General features: G+C 44.7%; 1 protein-coding gene across 1 annotated transcript in view; it reads left to right on the top strand.

The window, feature by feature from the left end:
* The window catches only part of LOC138923238 (rho GTPase-activating protein 20-like), an 84,339-nt gene that overhangs the window by 65,049 nt on the left and 3,114 nt on the right, over positions 1 to 16,176 (top strand). The window contains exons 11-18 of the mRNA XM_070261163.1: positions 1,068 to 1,223; positions 3,931 to 4,100; positions 5,475 to 5,636; positions 8,409 to 8,518; positions 9,894 to 10,083; positions 11,293 to 11,674; positions 12,574 to 14,015; positions 15,641 to 15,845. Of these exons, the coding sequence (XP_070117264.1) occupies positions 1,068 to 1,223; positions 3,931 to 4,100; positions 5,475 to 5,636; positions 8,409 to 8,518; positions 9,894 to 10,083; positions 11,293 to 11,674; positions 12,574 to 12,722 (1,319 nt within the window). The 3' untranslated portion in view covers positions 12,723 to 14,015; positions 15,641 to 15,845. The remainder of the gene's footprint in view (positions 1 to 1,067; positions 1,224 to 3,930; positions 4,101 to 5,474; positions 5,637 to 8,408; positions 8,519 to 9,893; positions 10,084 to 11,292; positions 11,675 to 12,573; positions 14,016 to 15,640; positions 15,846 to 16,176) is intronic.

A 16,176-nucleotide genomic window follows, 5' to 3' on the forward strand; every position in this document is an offset into this window, starting at 1 on the left:
ACTGGAATATTGCAAGAACTATCAAAATATGACACAGCGACATAAAGCGAGCAAACACCGTTGGAAACATGGTGCTGATCGATTTGCTTGACATAGGGTTGCCGGAAGTTCTCAATTTGTAAAAAGCGCAGTATCTGTGAAATGCAATTAAGGGAAGCACAATAAAACTAGGCATGCCTGTATTCTTCAAGAATGAAATCCACACCACACTGTTGGGGAAAAGTGCAATTCTCCACAGAGAACTCTATGGAGAGGAAGCAATTTAAAGCATGGAAGAGCAAAACAAATCACATGGCAGGCAACTCCCGGTGATGTTGGGGGCAGTTTTCCACTCTGTAAACACTGTTTTGCACTTTGCTTCTGGGTTTCCAACACCGTGCAGCCTTCCCTCTGATGGCTGCCTGGCAGGGCCCTGGGAGGGTGGGCAGCTGTGGGAGGGCAGCTGAAGGCACAGAGCCCTGCTGCTCTTGAGGAGTCCTTGTCTTTAGAACTGACAAAAGGAAACAAAAAATCTGTGTTAAAATGACATTACGAGTGAGACAACAGTGATCACAGCAATTCTGAACATATATGGTCCAATTCTTTAAAAACCATTGACCGCCAATGTTTATTAATATATTTTCCTTGATCCTTATAAATCTGTGTGAGGGTAAGCATTTAAAAGGATGAATGTCAGGCTCAGAGAGGTCAAGTAATTTGCCTCAGATGTACAGATCTAGTTAGTGTCAAGGCAGAAACTAGAAGGCATTAAATATTCTCGGAGGGAAACACAGCAAAAGTCAACATTGTGCAATGCACTTACGGATCTATGCATTCCAAAAAAAGCAACGTGGTTAAAAATCTTTTTCTCTTTCCTTTTTAAACTCTTTTGCTTGGGCACCTGCTTTTTGCAAGGTGTCGCCCGTGAGGGTGCACGTGGCGCTCGCTCGGGAGCACAGCCTTCTTCATCCAGAAGCTGCGGGAGAATGGCAGCACACACTGGTGTGGCCCACACGCTCACAGTAAGGAGGTTTGATCCTAATCCATCACCATCATCCTGATGCATAGTTAGATTTTTCTCTGTACAGGACATGAGCATCCCTACATAATTAAAATGAGCCATCGTCCAGCCACTGGGCTCCTGCCACAGGGACCAGAGGGCTCCACATTCCAGGAGTCCCCAGAAACGCAAGGCCAATTCATCCTGAAGCCAAGGCACCCAGCCAGGAACCAGCAGAGGAAAGGTGAGCCCCTCCCCTCCGGCAAGCGCCTTCTCTTGGCTCATGTCTCCACTTCCCAAACGCGTGACACAGAGCTGATTTTCCATGTGTGGGTGGACAGGAACCCAGTACCCGCCCAGAATCAAGCTTAGAGAAACTCCAAAGGTCTGAAATCAAGACCCAGCTCAATTCTAGGAAGGTTTTTTTTCTTTTTTAATTCTTCTAGGTAGACAGTTGCTCCCTTCTCTGTATCCCCAGAGCACTGTTGCCATATAGTTCTGTGTCTGCACATCCATGTGTCTTCTCAGAGCACGTGCTTCTACAACCCGAGAACGTGCCTTCCCAATCTCAGGGATTTGTCCAGTATCTCGGTCTGTCACGGGAGGGGACCAAATGACCACATGTCTTAGACACACCTGGAATCAAAAACTCCAGTGGAGCGAAGAGTTATGGAATTGAACTGGACTCTCTTCTGGGCTTCGGCTGAAGTGGCCTTGGGATTCCAGAGAGAACTGGACTCTCAAGTCTGTTCCCACAGCAAGCTCGCTTTCCACGTCTGCTTCAGACCCAGGGCGAGACCAAAACTAGACTGAATGTTTACGGTCAGGGCTTTTTTATCTTCCTTCTTGTCATTTTTTCCCCCTACCACTCCAATATTCTCCCATTGATATTTCTTTCTCTGAAGAAGACATTTTATTTATTTGGGAAGTATTTGAGCCAGAATAGAATTTCTACTTCAAAGCATTTTTATTATGATTGTTATTTTAGAAGGATAAAGTTTCAAAAAATTTATTTTTTAATACACACACCCTAATTGGAGCATGAGGAAACACTAACCTAAATCTTGCCAGGACTGTTTAAAACTAGCTAGGTTTTGGGGGCCAGCCCGGTGGTGTAGTGGTTAAGTTCAGTGCGCTCCACTTAGGTGGCCCAGGGTTTGTGGGTTTGGATCCCAGGTGCTGACCTACACCACTCATCAAGCCAAGCAGTGGAGGCGACCCACATACAAAATATAGGAAGATAGGCACAGATGTCAGCTCAGGGCCACTCTTCCTCAAGCAGAAAGGAGATTGGCAACAGATGTTAGCTCACTGTCTATACTTTCTGTCTATGCTCATAGAGTAGCTGAATGTGTAGCTTTGTATCAAGGGATAGAGCACTCTTCTTCAGAGCATTCTTGTTTAAGCTGAATAATGGAATACATTTGGATAGTTTTAGAAATAATAAAATCAGGTTAAGAGTAGGAAAACCAGGTTGCATACAACAACTCAACCTATATTTTAACATGTATCTGAGACAAACATTTGTACGTGCAGACATATAGAAATCTTCTCCTGGAGTTAAGAATGTATTGGCTTTCTTCTCTCTTTTTAAAATGGTAGGGGTATCAAATGCCAGGCAGGAAGAAGCCTTAGTTAGGGGAGTGGTGGCATTCCTTCATGACTGCTACCTTCTGGAGGCAGTGAAATCAAATGGAGAATGGGGGTGGGGTCTGCTTTGGGGGGAGGAGACAGATGTCTAGGCCTCCTTAGGCCCTCTGAGTGAGGGAGATGAGATTTATCAAGGCTGCTATGAGCCATGCCTTATGCTGAGTGGGACCTTCTAGTATTTAGTCCAAAGAGGTGTAGGTAGCATCATTTACATTAAAGTTGACCAAACCAAAGCTCAAAGAGTTTTGAGTAAGCTTATCCGACTAAGCGGCAGAACCAGGAGCCTTCTGTTTCTCGGATCCTGCTCTCTCTGGTCCAGCCCCAGGAGCACTGCATCCACGTGAGTGGACATGGAGATGCACTCACTCCTTCCCAGGAAGGCCGAGTGGTTGGACGTTGAAGGCTACTTGGTGAAATGTTGCTTCACTGTTTATCCTCCTACAACTTGGCTCCTCTGTTGACATTTTTAGTATTCGGTATAAACATGTGATTTAAACAAATGTTAAGGTACCTTCTTAGGTAAACATTCATAGCTGAGCAGTAGAGACTTGGAACTCAGCTTTTCCTTGCTGATCACCTTTCCTTTGAAAAGCATTCTTTTGACAGGGGCTGTTGGGTAGTTAAAAATCATCTCTGGGTAGCTTTGTGGGGTGTCCGAAGAAACACGGCCACCTGGAATCTTAACACATAGCCAGCATTTAATGACTACTTCCCAAGGACCCTGACTGCTGATAGTCATCATGGAGCTGCCTGAGCGTTGTGGCCCCCAGAGCAGAGGCCAGAGGCCGGCTGAGAAGTGGGATCAGGCAGGTTGTGTCTTGAAAGGCAGATCCTTTTGCTGAAAGAAAGTTGACCATGGTTGGGCGTTCAGAAAGCAAACAGGGAATCTAAGAGTGGGAGGAGACTTACTATGAAAGTAGATGATTGCCAAACTCTGCTTGATTTGAAAACCAAACCTGGTTAGCTTTCGAAATGCGATCTGTCACCTGAATCCACTGTTCATACTAAACATCAGAAAACATGGACAAGTACAAGTGAAGTGTCTCATAGGAGAGAGCACTGCCTAGGAAGCATTTCCCCTGGAAGAAGTGACCCCGAGTCTGAGCAAGCCTCTAGGTTTGCAGGATGAGGGGAAGAAGAGCACATTAACACCACAAGGATGCAGTTGGCCAATTTCCAAACGTGGGAAATTCTGTGCAAAAGCTGACTCAGTTCCTCTTTCTTCTTGCCATCGCAATGAATGTGCCGTAAGTAAATTAAACTAACTACTGCTGATAATCTCACTTCTTCTTTGGATTCAGGCCAGAAGTCAGTGAGAATTAATTTTATGGGCAACTGGGCCTTCCGGCGTGGCTCCAGCGCCTGCCAGGACCTTCTGCACGTGACACCACCATCCCCAAAGCCAGGGCAGCTCTTCGGCGTCAGCCTCGGGAATGTGTGCGAACGCGACAGCCTGCCCCCTTCTCTTCTGGTGGGTCTCATTTTGGTCTTCTGTGGCTTTCCTGAGGAGGGAGAACTCTGAGAGGTCAAGTGTCTCGTTTAAATCTATCCCTAAACGGAGAAATCTTTAGACAGCCGCTGGCTTTGGGGGAAAAGCTTTGCTAATATTACGTCAAAGAATAAAATCTGATTTAGGTACTGCTGAGTCATAAAGCAAACACGACAAAGAAAAGATACCCATGTCCATTCCATAGGTTTCAGCAAAGAGCCACATATGCCTGCTCAGATCAATGCAAATGGGCTCCATGTGGATGAGTCTCCGAGAGTCCACCCCGTCTCATCTTCTCTGAACTCCACAGTAGTCTTCAGCCTCCTTCAGCTGAGTCTACTCAATCTCACTCCTCAGAATCTCTCAGGTGATTTTGACCTGTATTTCCAGTGCTGAAGCATACAGACTCAGCCTCTGGCATATGTGGATCCTTTCATCCAAATAGAATGTGTCAAGTGACAGCCACAGAATTTGGCCTGTGTTAACTCAAATTGGTGTATGGAATTGTCAGTGTCAACATTTATTGAGTGTCCAGTATCTCTCCAAGCACTCTACCAGATCTAGGGAATTTTAGGCTAACGATGAAGAAATGTGTCATGCCAGTCCCATGCTCCTACTACCTCAGTCCTTGCAAGTTTCACAGCAAATTTAGGGGGTAGCTATGATTATCATTATTCCCACTTCACAAACGAGAAAAAAAAAGTAACCTCACTAAAGTGTACACTGTGCCCAAGGCCACACAGCCAAGATGTAGCATCATAGGATTCGGGTCCCTTGGATTACCTGACTCCAATACCTAGAGCCTTTCTGCACCACAAGCAGAGGACATGAAGATGCAGCAAAAGGAAAGGAAAGAGTGATGAGAAGGGGATGTAATTAGAGGAGGAGGAGAGGGGTTTGGAGAGCCCGATTTTAAAAGAGGGAAAGCAATCCAGGAAGTAGAAATGGGGTACGCAGCCCCTTAAAGGGGAACGAACAATGGGACATGGGTATGGCATGAAGATTTCCATAGCTGGGGAAGAGCAGCTATATTAGGGCACGATGAGGAAAGATTGGTGGAGTAGGAGCGGGTGATTCCACAAAGGCCTGGAAGCAGGGAAGTTTGATTCAAAAGTGTCAGTTCACTGAAAAGGAAAATCTGACTTAACAACTGTTTGAAATGCTTCAGCATATGAATGTAGAAGGGATGGTTGGGTAGAAAATAGAGACACTGAGAAAAAAATTCTACGTTTGCTTGCATGCCCCCGCCCCCAGCACTGCACCTCGCTTACCCCAGCTCCGACAATGGGGGAGCTGGTGCTCTGGGCTCCTGGATACGAGGTGCCATTGATTTTTCCTTTCTCTTCTTCCCTATAGGATATGCTTTGCTTTCTCAAGCAAAAAGGGCCGCTCACAGAGGGCATATTCAGAAAATCGGCCAATATGAAATTATGCAGAGCCCTAAAGGAGACATTAAATGCTGGGGACAAAGTGAACCTGGACTGTGAATCTGTTCTTGTGGTCGCATGTGTCTTAAAGGTAGGGAAACTTCTAGCATTATCCACACACAGCGTAACTCTGAAGGTACATGATCAATTTCCTTCACCGTGATTGCCCAGGAACCATAATAGGCATAATAGATTGAGAAACTGAAAAACACTTCACGAAGTCCAAATTTAAGGGCGTTAGTTTGGGTGTTAAAAGCCCCAAATGTTAGATATACTTTCCTTTTTCATCACACACTACCTTCTCCTTCTTCATTCCTGAACGTTATCCCAGAATAATAATAATAAAAATTCTAAACACACACTTAGATATACAGAACGTTTACCAGAACAAACATCCTGTTTTTGATGACTTCTTCACCATTGTCCTAATGAAAGCAAAGTTTACAAAAGAAAATTCGTATGAAACATTTGAAAATAGATAGAGAGGTTGACCGTAGTCAGTAAGCCAACATTTGTCATTCAATGAATCAAAAAATGCTCAATGAGTGACAAAAAGCTCCGTTCACTTCCTCATCCTTCTTTCGCCTGTCTCTTTTAATTTAAAAGTAGTGTAGGGGTGACTTCACTATTTTTTGCCTTCTTTCACCCTTACCAAATTTGGCATCCTTTATTAATGTTTGTTAAGCTTAACCCACCATCCACGATTATGGTCACACAGTAACAAGCTCCTACCACATGCTTCTTCTTATAAATCTGACTTTTAAAGTAGGTGCAGCAACGAAAATTTGTTTGGAATTCTGAAAATTCAATAGATTTATACAAAAAAGGTTTTTAAATGATACCGCTAAATCACAAATATCCAGTTATGTTTCTATGAAGGGAATCATAGAACAGGGAAAGAATTGACTCAATCCATCTTGGTATTTGTTCACAGCTCTAAAGCTGCTATAATGTCATAAGTAGAAATGACTACAATAGGTTATTAAAATTCTCTTACAATCGAGATTCCATTTGGTCTTTCCTTGTTCCCCATGATTGTTCAGCTCTGTCATAAATAGGGACAGTTCAGAAGTGGCTTAGAGTCGACTACTGTGACACTGGGATGATTAGAAATATACTCTAGGCATGCAAATAGCAAGTTGAGTGTTGCCTTCTGTGAGGTGCCCACCTGGAACTGATTTTCCAGCAAGAGTTAGAGTTGCCCATCAGCAGAGTCTTGCCTATCTTTCTGTTATAAGTACAGACTAGCAAGGGGGTGGCCACTCATGGGTATAGTTCTTAGACATTCCTAAAATTGGCTGATCTTGGTGGGGAATCAGACTTTGCAACTTGGCTTTGATAATACCATGCCCAATGAACTGGGGTGTTGACCTAAACCAGAAATGAGTACATCATCAGGACCACATTGAGTTTGCCATTGAGCTGTCTAAAAACAGAGGTCCAGCAGTGAATACCCTTGGCATATTCTGCTCGGGTCATGTTCTGGCTTCACCACACTCAGCCTCACCAATGGGCTCCCACAGAACAGGGTTCAGGAAACAGAGAGGAGACACATGCTCCGAGTGCATGTAGTGTGGTACGCATGAGGCAAGGGCCCTCCTGCACGCTCCCAGACTCGAAGAGCCGGCCAGAGTTGGACTGCTTCCTCCCTCCAAATATATTGGAAGCACTCCATAGGAAACACGGTGAAAAGCACTAACTACCATGGCTAGCTACAATACCATGGGTACCACACACCAGTCAACATAGTCAAAGTGAGAGGACTGGGACTCTGTCCATTGGCTTCTCTGCTCTGTCCCCAGTGCTCACAATAGTGCCTGGCACTAACAGCAGCTCAATAGGGATTAGCATGAGTGAACCATCATTAGATTCTAATTAGGATAGTTGCCCTGAGGCACTTCTCGAGCAAGCCACCACTAAGAGAAGGCATGTGCTGCTGAGTGAGAACAATGGATGCTAGGTGTGCTTGGAAGCTAGCAAGACAATGTGACAACTTCCCCTCAGTCTTGCACAAACATTAAAGCTTCGTAAATTTTAATAGGCCCAATTCTACGATGTTAAACTTGTTCCTCAGCCCTCTAAAGTGACAGATGTTCCAGGCCTCCACTTAGGAAGCTGACATTTGTGCGTCTGTAGCCCTGATACTCAGAGGCCTGAAGTTGTGATGTATCTAAGTTTTTAGTAAGTTTCTTCTTTTGGAAGGATCTGTATGTCCCACTCACAGACTGTAAGGGGTAACACAATGTTACCCATTGGGGATTTTAATATATTTCCAATGTCTGCTGCTTCCCAGTCTGCAGGATCGAACGTTCACACAGTTAAAACCAGGATGAACGAGGCTATTGTGACACAGTGTTCTCCCAAGGAGCACACATACCTCAAGTCAGAAGGCTCAGTTCTCTCTTAATATGTGTGCGAGAGCACGAGGGTGTGCGCGTTTGGTTTGTTTCAGAACTTCTCTTGCTTGAGTTAAGAGCAAGCACTGTGTCTCAAACGGGGATGGGTATTTCTTCTCAAGAAACTAGCGGGATTGAGGATGACGTCTCACCGGACCTTGTCAGTTTCTACTAGTTTACTAAAATGGACACCAAGAGGAAGTTCCAGGTGATAGAAGGGGGCTTTCTCTTCGCTCCCACTGTGGCCCACTCTGCTTTGATGGTTCTAAGTTTTAGAAGTCCAAGCACCCACTTCAGGGTGTGCAAGTCAGTGGAGAGGTGGAGCTGAGCGCTGCGTGGGTCACAGTGTGGGGAGCCTGAGAAGGAAGTGGGGACAGAAACTCAACTTTTCAACTCCATGTTTTCCCTGTAATTTGTCCAATATGTATTTGCCATAAGAATAATACTCTTCTTTTGATGTGTGTAAGGATTTTCTTCGAAACATCCCAGGGAGCGTCTTTACATCTGACCTCTATGCTAAATGGGTCAGTATAACTGATGGAGAGAACGAGGAGGAGAAAATCGCTGCCACTCAGAGGTAACGATGCCATGATTACTCTACTGGGGCACACCTCCAAAGTACAATCAACATACTCTTAGGAAAATATTAGCTTATACTTTACAGCTTTGTCCACTAAAATAATGACCAATGCCAAAGAGTTTGATTTGACCACTCCCACGGAGGCCAGTTCAAAAATAGTGGCATGCCTTACTGCTCTTATTGAGTTCTTGTTCTTCTCCTAGTCTTGTTAATAAGGAATCCTTGACCATATTATACCTTCTGAATATGTTGTCGACGAAAATAATCCATAACCAATCAATAAATGAAAATTTGGGTGAGTTTATTCTGAGCTTAAATTTTAGGATTATAACCCGGGAGGTCTTTCCACAAAGGAACAGAGCACTCCAAAGAAGTGGGGGTACATAGGGTGGTTATATACCCTCAAAGAGGGTGTTTCACATGATTGAAATGTCCCTCCCACAATAGTCACAAGAGTGCCCTGTCGGCACAGCACTTGATGGACACAGCAGGTAGTGGGTCTGCTATCTCCAAGGGCGCAGCAGGAGGCAAGTCTATTGTCTCAAGCTGGGCACTCACAGGTGAGTGCAGCAATCAGCTTCTAGCCTAAGGAAAGATGCTTAATCCTTAAGGAGACACCAACGTTGGCAGGGGGAGGGAAGTTGCACCTTTATCTCAAGGGCCTTTTGCTCTTGCCATAGGGAATCTCTAAAGCAGATATACAATGCATGCTCAACGGCCTCGGTCAGGCCCTTTTGGAAAGACAAGGTCAGGCCCGAATTAGGTTTACACCAAAATGGCTTCCTCATATATTCCAATATATCCTATTACTTGCCATTTTTATTTGACAATATGAAACTGAGAGCAGATGAAATCCTTTGGTCCAAGAGAGATGCTAAAGGACCAATCTGCCAGGGATATGGTCTTACCTTTGTCAAACACTTAACTAGCCAGAGAAGTTCTTATCTGGTTCAAGAACTGAACTCAATGAAACATTTTTGCCTGGAACTTTGCTGGGCTCTTACCCTGAGACAGTGTTCCTATATTGCTACCTTCAAAACAAAGGGAGCCTTTGAAATTTCATCGCTGTTTAATTTAATCAATGAGCTTTTGTGAACTTTAATTGAAGAGTTTCTGCAATGTTTCAGAGTTTTAAAATATATTTAGATTAAATTCGATGTTAATAAGATGTGCCCAAATGAGAACACGTTCTAGGCATTTCAGGGAAATATTTCAGGCAGCATGTTTAGGAGGGCCATTTCTGCATTCTCATGCATGTTCACTGGGCTTTGTGCCTGCTCTACAAAGAAGTCCTCTGTTCCCTTTCTCTGTATTTCCAACTTCCTGAGCAAAATGACGTGCTGTCTTTAAAGGTCCATTTTTGTGTCTTTAGGCTTTTGGATGAGCTGCCCAGAGCCAATGCAGAGCTCCTGCGCTATCTTTTTGGAGTGCTGCACAACATTCAGCAGCATTCTTCTGTCAATCAGATGACAGCTTACAACTTAGCCACCTGCATAGCCCCAAGCATTCTTTGTTTGCCCAATGCCTGCAGCGCAGAATTAGAAAGTGACATCACAAGAAAGGTAATGAAAGCTCTCATTTGCGTGCCCTAGGGGTCAGAGTCCCCACTTGGAACCCAAAATGGACGGTGTTAACTCTGACAGACCAGTTTTTGAAAGTGTATCCGTTGAGTGGCAGAGTCATTTATCCTCCTCTGTGGGGATGAGAAGGAGGGTTGTTAAGGGGGAACTGTGAGCAGTTGAGTCTCTCCTCCCTTTCTGTCCATGAGACTAAACTCTGGACCGACTGAACAGCAGAGAGAGGAGTGGCCCGATATGACAGAAAAGAACCTGGGCTTTGGAGTGTGACAAGCCAAGGTTCAACTCTCAGCCTAATCACTGAGGGATGTGTAACCCTGGGCAAAGTTTCCAAGCCATGGTTTCTTCATCACACAATGGCGACAACACCCAGATCCTCTGGTCATTACTGGCACATCCTAGGCAGCTTGGGCAATATGAGCACCCATGGCTCCACACACTTTGGCCTTCCTCTGCAAGCTGTGGCTCATTCAGAAAAATACTTGGCTACTATTTTGCCTCTGAAATAGGGTGAGGAAACTAGTAAAAGATTCCAGAACATCCTATCAGAGCTACAACATGCCCAATAAGATCATAGCTGTTTCCCAAGAGAGTTTCCCAGAAAGTAAGGGTGGGGCAGGCAATGCAAGAAGAGGGGCTGCAGCCAGACAAACTGAATGGTGTCTCTCCAGCTGCTTTCTTCCCTCACAAAGACACACAGAAATCTCTGCTGCCCAAGTTTAAGCAGCACCTAAACTTACAAATGAATTTCACGTATCCGTGTCTATTGGGTGCTTTATAAATTTTCCTAAGATGTGATATGTCTATTATATCTCAACAAAACTGGAAAAAATGTTTAATGAAAATGAATAGATAAAATTTCATAAGAGACTATACATCTTCCCCCAAACATCCTATGTGGGTTACATTTGAAAATTGCCTTTGTTTTCAAGATGTAACCATTGATATAAAAATGTTAGCTTTTAAACTAGACCACAAATTATGCCTTTAGTCCACTGATGAAAAGTATTTTAAAACCTGTGCCCAAAGTACTCACGAAAGTATCACAGTTCGTTCTTAGAGAAAACTGGTTCTCTGAATTTTTCTTAGTATTCTTTCACAATTTTTGTTAGAGCCAAGATTCATGTATGAAATGTGATTTATAACTATGCCATATGAAAAAGAACACCCCGTTTTTACCCTTTTGTGTTGCAGATTTCTCTTGTGCAATTTTTGATTGAGAATTGCCTCCAGATCTTTGGAGAAGACATTGCTTCCCTCCTGGGGGAGAGCTCCATGCATTGTGATGGCAGCGAGAAGGCTGCAGATCCTTCGACTGACTTCGGAGAAGACATTGCTTCCCCCCTGGGGGAGAGCTCCATGCATTGTGATGGCAGCGAGAAGGCTGCAGATCCTTCGACTGACCTCGGAGAAGACATTGCTTCCCTCCTGGGGGAGAGCTCCATGCATTGTGATGGCAGCGAGAAGGCTGCAGATCCTTCGACTGACTTCGGAGAAGACATTGCTTCCCTCCTGGGGGAGAGCTCCATGCATTGTGATGGCAGCGAGAAGGCTGCAGATCCTTCGACTGACTTCGGTGAGAAACAGGCAGCGAGGCCGCCAGGGGTCATGGGAGATACCTAGATGGGGGATCCCAGAGCGAATCCCAAGGGCAGTGATTCCCATCTGCTCCTCCTTCCACAGGCTGGCTCACAGGTCAGGCAGGGTTGCACACTGTTGTGAGACCAAAGAAAGAAGAAGTCGAGGTCTCTGACTTCAAGAAGTTGCTGGTGCAGCTCATAACAGCTTTAGGAGACATCATGGGATAATAGAGTGTCTGGGAACTTTTTCAAACAAAACTTCAAATCTATTATGTGTATAATAGACGTCCTCTGGTTGAAACCAGAGTGAGGGCCCCGAGGTGCTGCTGCTCAGTGGTCCCTGAAGCACAGAGGAATTCCAGTGCTCTTTGAAACAGATTAAGAGGAGCAGCATCATTGAGAAAAAAGGAGCTGACTTGATGTCAGACAAACTTTCAGAGTACTGCAGACTCCTGTGCTACCGTTTCCTGGCTGTTTGATCTTTGGCCAATTATTCTAGCTTGTTTTCAGTTTCTTCATCTCCAAACTGTGGGGGGTAATAATGTTTAAATCTTAGGAGTGTTGTAAAGATTAAGTAAGATAATGGATGTAAAATAAATTTGTGAAAAAGTATTTAAGAAAGCTAGTAGAAGTGCCCCTGATGCTAGAGCTGGTATTATTGGCGCCTCGCTAATCACAGCTAACGGGCAGGAGTCCATTCTAGAAGGTAGAGTTTAGATTCAGAACCTGGGGGCCTGTATCATGAGCCCCTTCCTATTTTTGACATTTCTTGGTTTCAGACATTTACCTCAATGCTCTGAGGAAGTCTTTAGGAAAATCCATTTCATCGCAATGAGATGAGTCTAGTATCTGAGAATATGCTTATACTAAGACAATCGTTGGTTTTTCATTTCAGGAGTGTCAACCAAGCAACCTGTTGAATCCAAGCCAGTGAGAGTGATAGTGACTTACAAAAAGGCACAACTGCAGAATGACGCCGAGGCCCCACGTGGCGTGGGTCCACCCAGCTCCCTGTCTGCAATGCTTTCAGTCACTGAAGATTAGAGTCTCCATAATCATACTCGACCCTTTCCTTTCCTTTCCTTCCTGTAATATCCCACGAAGAACACTTTCTCCAAAATTCTACTACCTCCGTTATGTTCTCATCACATAGACACCAGTCAGCTAATGCCCCCGAAATCATTTTCAGCCCCTTGTAACAAAAAAGTGTGTGGGGGTGGTGAATTTCTAGAAAAATACAGGGTCAGACAAGGAAAGTTTTCGTAGCTCCTGGGAATCACCTCAGGGCTCAAGAACAGTAATTCCTGAGCTTGAAGATTCCAGTCCTCAGTCACCACAGGGTCAGTAGATTACATGGAAGGATCCTCTCAGACATCTCAGGAAATAAGCTCCCAACGTGTCAGAGACCAATTTTCACAAAGTTAAACACATGAATCTCACACACTAGAGTCTAAACTTGAGTCCAAATGTTATTCAACTCATCTTACTGAGGAGACCAGTAAGGTGGTAAAGAATGTTTTTGAGTATAGTACTTTTATGGCACCAAGCTGGGGCCAAAGAAGCAAATTTTCTTTGTTGGACATAAACAGTTAATGTTTTAAAGGGTAATCAATCTATAAGCTTTGAATTTATCTTCTCCTGTGACAAAAATCTACAAATTAACATTATTCTATTTTTATGACACACAGTGAAGGACATCCAGATTTGGACTCCTCCATCTTACACTTCCCATGCAAGGTTTCCTGGAGGGGAATCTGTCCTCCCTCTGTCAACTCTCTCACCCACACTTCACTTCTCACCCTGCTGACATGTGGCCTCTCCCTGTCTTCCTTTCCAGCAGCCTCAGTAGATCACATTCAACCGATGACCAAGCCCCTCCACCTGACAAACCAAAGCACATCTTCTGGGATTCCTAAGGCACTTGCCCTGCCAGGGTCTCGTAATTCCTGAATTCTAATCTCATTTCCCTGGTAGTTCACTTCTCCCAGGTCATGTTGTTTATCTCCATCCTCCTCTGTTTATATCGTTTCATGGACTTTTCTACATCTTTGCCTAAACCCGAGGACTCTTCACGTCATTCCCAGGTGCCCTCAGCTCTCGTGTTGCCTCTGATTCCCTGCTCTCCTATCATCCCACCAACGCTCATCCCATCACAGACCCATGAGTGCAGCAGTGTCCTCTCTGGCCTCCCTGTCTCCAGTGGTGAAGTTGGGGAAGGATGGCCCCATGTATGCCTCCCACCCTAATGTTCCTACTTCAGGGCAAGCTCCCTGAGCAGGGATGAGGCTGTCTAGCACAGCCTGGCATTCCACTGCCAACCACCAGACTCAACACCAGGTAGGTATTCAGTAAATATTTGCTATTGAAGACATACCCCTCACTATATAGGTCACGTGGTACTGCATCAGGATGAGGCCTGAACTGGGAGAGAGTCAGCTGTGCACATCTTCCTTTTTCTGCCCTGATCCTGAGAGCTGAGGGGGCATCAACCAGGGAGAGACCTGTGCATGGAATTCCTTCCTAAAATGCACAGTATGGAAAGAGGGGGCAGTAACTTTGCAGTGGAGAAAACAGACAAGCACTACCTTAGCCAGGCGATCAAGGTCAGCATCAACAGTCATACATCTAGTTAATAACAATGAACCTGTATAATTTCATCTGTTGTAACCAATATCCCCGATTGAGGTAAGATGCTAGTAATAGCAAACCAGAACAGAGGTGTATGGGAACTCTCTGTGCTGTCTTTCTTAAATTTTCTATCAATCTCAAAACTGTTCTAAAAAGTAAAGTCTATCTTTTAAAGAGTTCCCATTAAGTATAGATGAAAAATGGTATCTTGGGTTTTCTTTAATTGGACATGCTTTGTTTACTAATGCAGGGAAGTCTGTCCACATTTGGGTTGGCTACTTACATTTGTTCTTCTGTGGATTGCTGATTGTCATGTGCCCCTAAGGTATATGGTTATCTGTTATGTGACATTAGTGTAGTCATAGCTCACTGACACAATCTCATGAACTACCAGAGTCTGAGGAAGTATTAACTGCCTGCTTTTCATTATCCAAATACCCATTTTACTGATGAAGAAATGGAGATTCAGAGAGGCTGAAAAATTGAACCAAGTCCACATTTAGTGTCACACCTAGACCTTGAACTCATATCTGTCTGACTCCAGAATTCCCTAAACACCACACTGTACTAGGAAGTACCAAGTGTGTGACATTGGCAGGAGGAGGGGGGGATCCTGACAGCTGGCTGGGTGTCCAGTGACAAACTTTAATTCTGTATTTTAATGAAGTGATGACACCCCAATGGGGGGCACCATCCAGGCAAACTAGAAGTATGTAGGAAGTCCCTGAGTGGCTGCTGTGAGAAATGGCTCATGAGGGCAATGAGCTTTGTGTCCCAAGCAGAGGGACTAGAGTAGGTCACTCCAGACCTACTGAGAACAGCAAAATGGATCCTCTGTAGTCGCCCTCAGAAGAAATGCAACTTTCAGGGGCCAGCAGGGGACACAATCTCATGTCATACATCATCATAATTTAATGTTGGCACTGAAAACTGAAGCCAGGAAGGGGTATCGCCTCTCCTCAGAATTCTTAAACAGCATCCAAGCTGTGGGGGACCCCATTCACCAGCACTTGCTTGTCAGGTCTTGACCTTAAGAAATTGGGCAGAAATCCAAAGGCTCTGGACTCAAGGGATGGGATTTGACCTCTGGCTTGGCTGCCTGTCTTGTACAACCTTGAGCAAATCAATTCACCACTGGGGTCCTTGCTTTGTTCATATCAAAACAGGAACCACTGCCCTACTGACCTCATAGAATTTTCCAGCAGATGAATAATAGTACTGATGGCTAACAGTTACTGCACAGTCACTACAGACCGGCATTTTGCAGGCATCATCGCATTTAATACTCACGGCAATCATGCTGGCCACGTACTTATATTATCCTTATTTTATAGATTGGAAAACAGCTCCAGAGGAAGGATATCGTTTGTTTGAGGTCACCCGGTTTGCGAAGATGAAGTCAGAATTTAGAGCCCATGTTGTTCACCGATGAGTTACGTCACTAACCACGTTCCAAAGTGATGCTAGATGGAAAGAATGCTGGTGCTTCAGAGTCCTGGGGCAACCTTGAGAAGCTGCAGAGGAGTGGATGACCACGAGGTGGGGCTTGGTATTTATCACTGGGTGGATATGCAAGCTGAGGGGGTTTGGAGAAGAAAGATGCAGAGAGAAATGAGCTTGACTGGGGAAAACGAGCAGAGAGGGAGAAGAGAGAGTTGGGGCAGTTGCCAAAAGGAATGGAAATCTAGGAAGACAGAGCTACTCGAAGGGGATTTTGAAGAAGCTTTGCTCTCAGGTGTGCTTTGTGATAGCTATTCTCTGGCCTCCACTAAACCTTCAGGAAAATCCCTACTTTTCCTCAATGCCTTTAGAGGTGGATCCAGGGTTACTCATTGTACTGCTCACGGATGGCAGTGCTTCATTTTCATAT

This window comes from Equus caballus, chromosome 2 (assembly GCF_041296265.1).
Source record: "Equus caballus isolate H_3958 breed thoroughbred chromosome 2, TB-T2T, whole genome shotgun sequence".
Taxonomy (NCBI): Eukaryota; Metazoa; Chordata; class Mammalia; order Perissodactyla; family Equidae; genus Equus; species Equus caballus.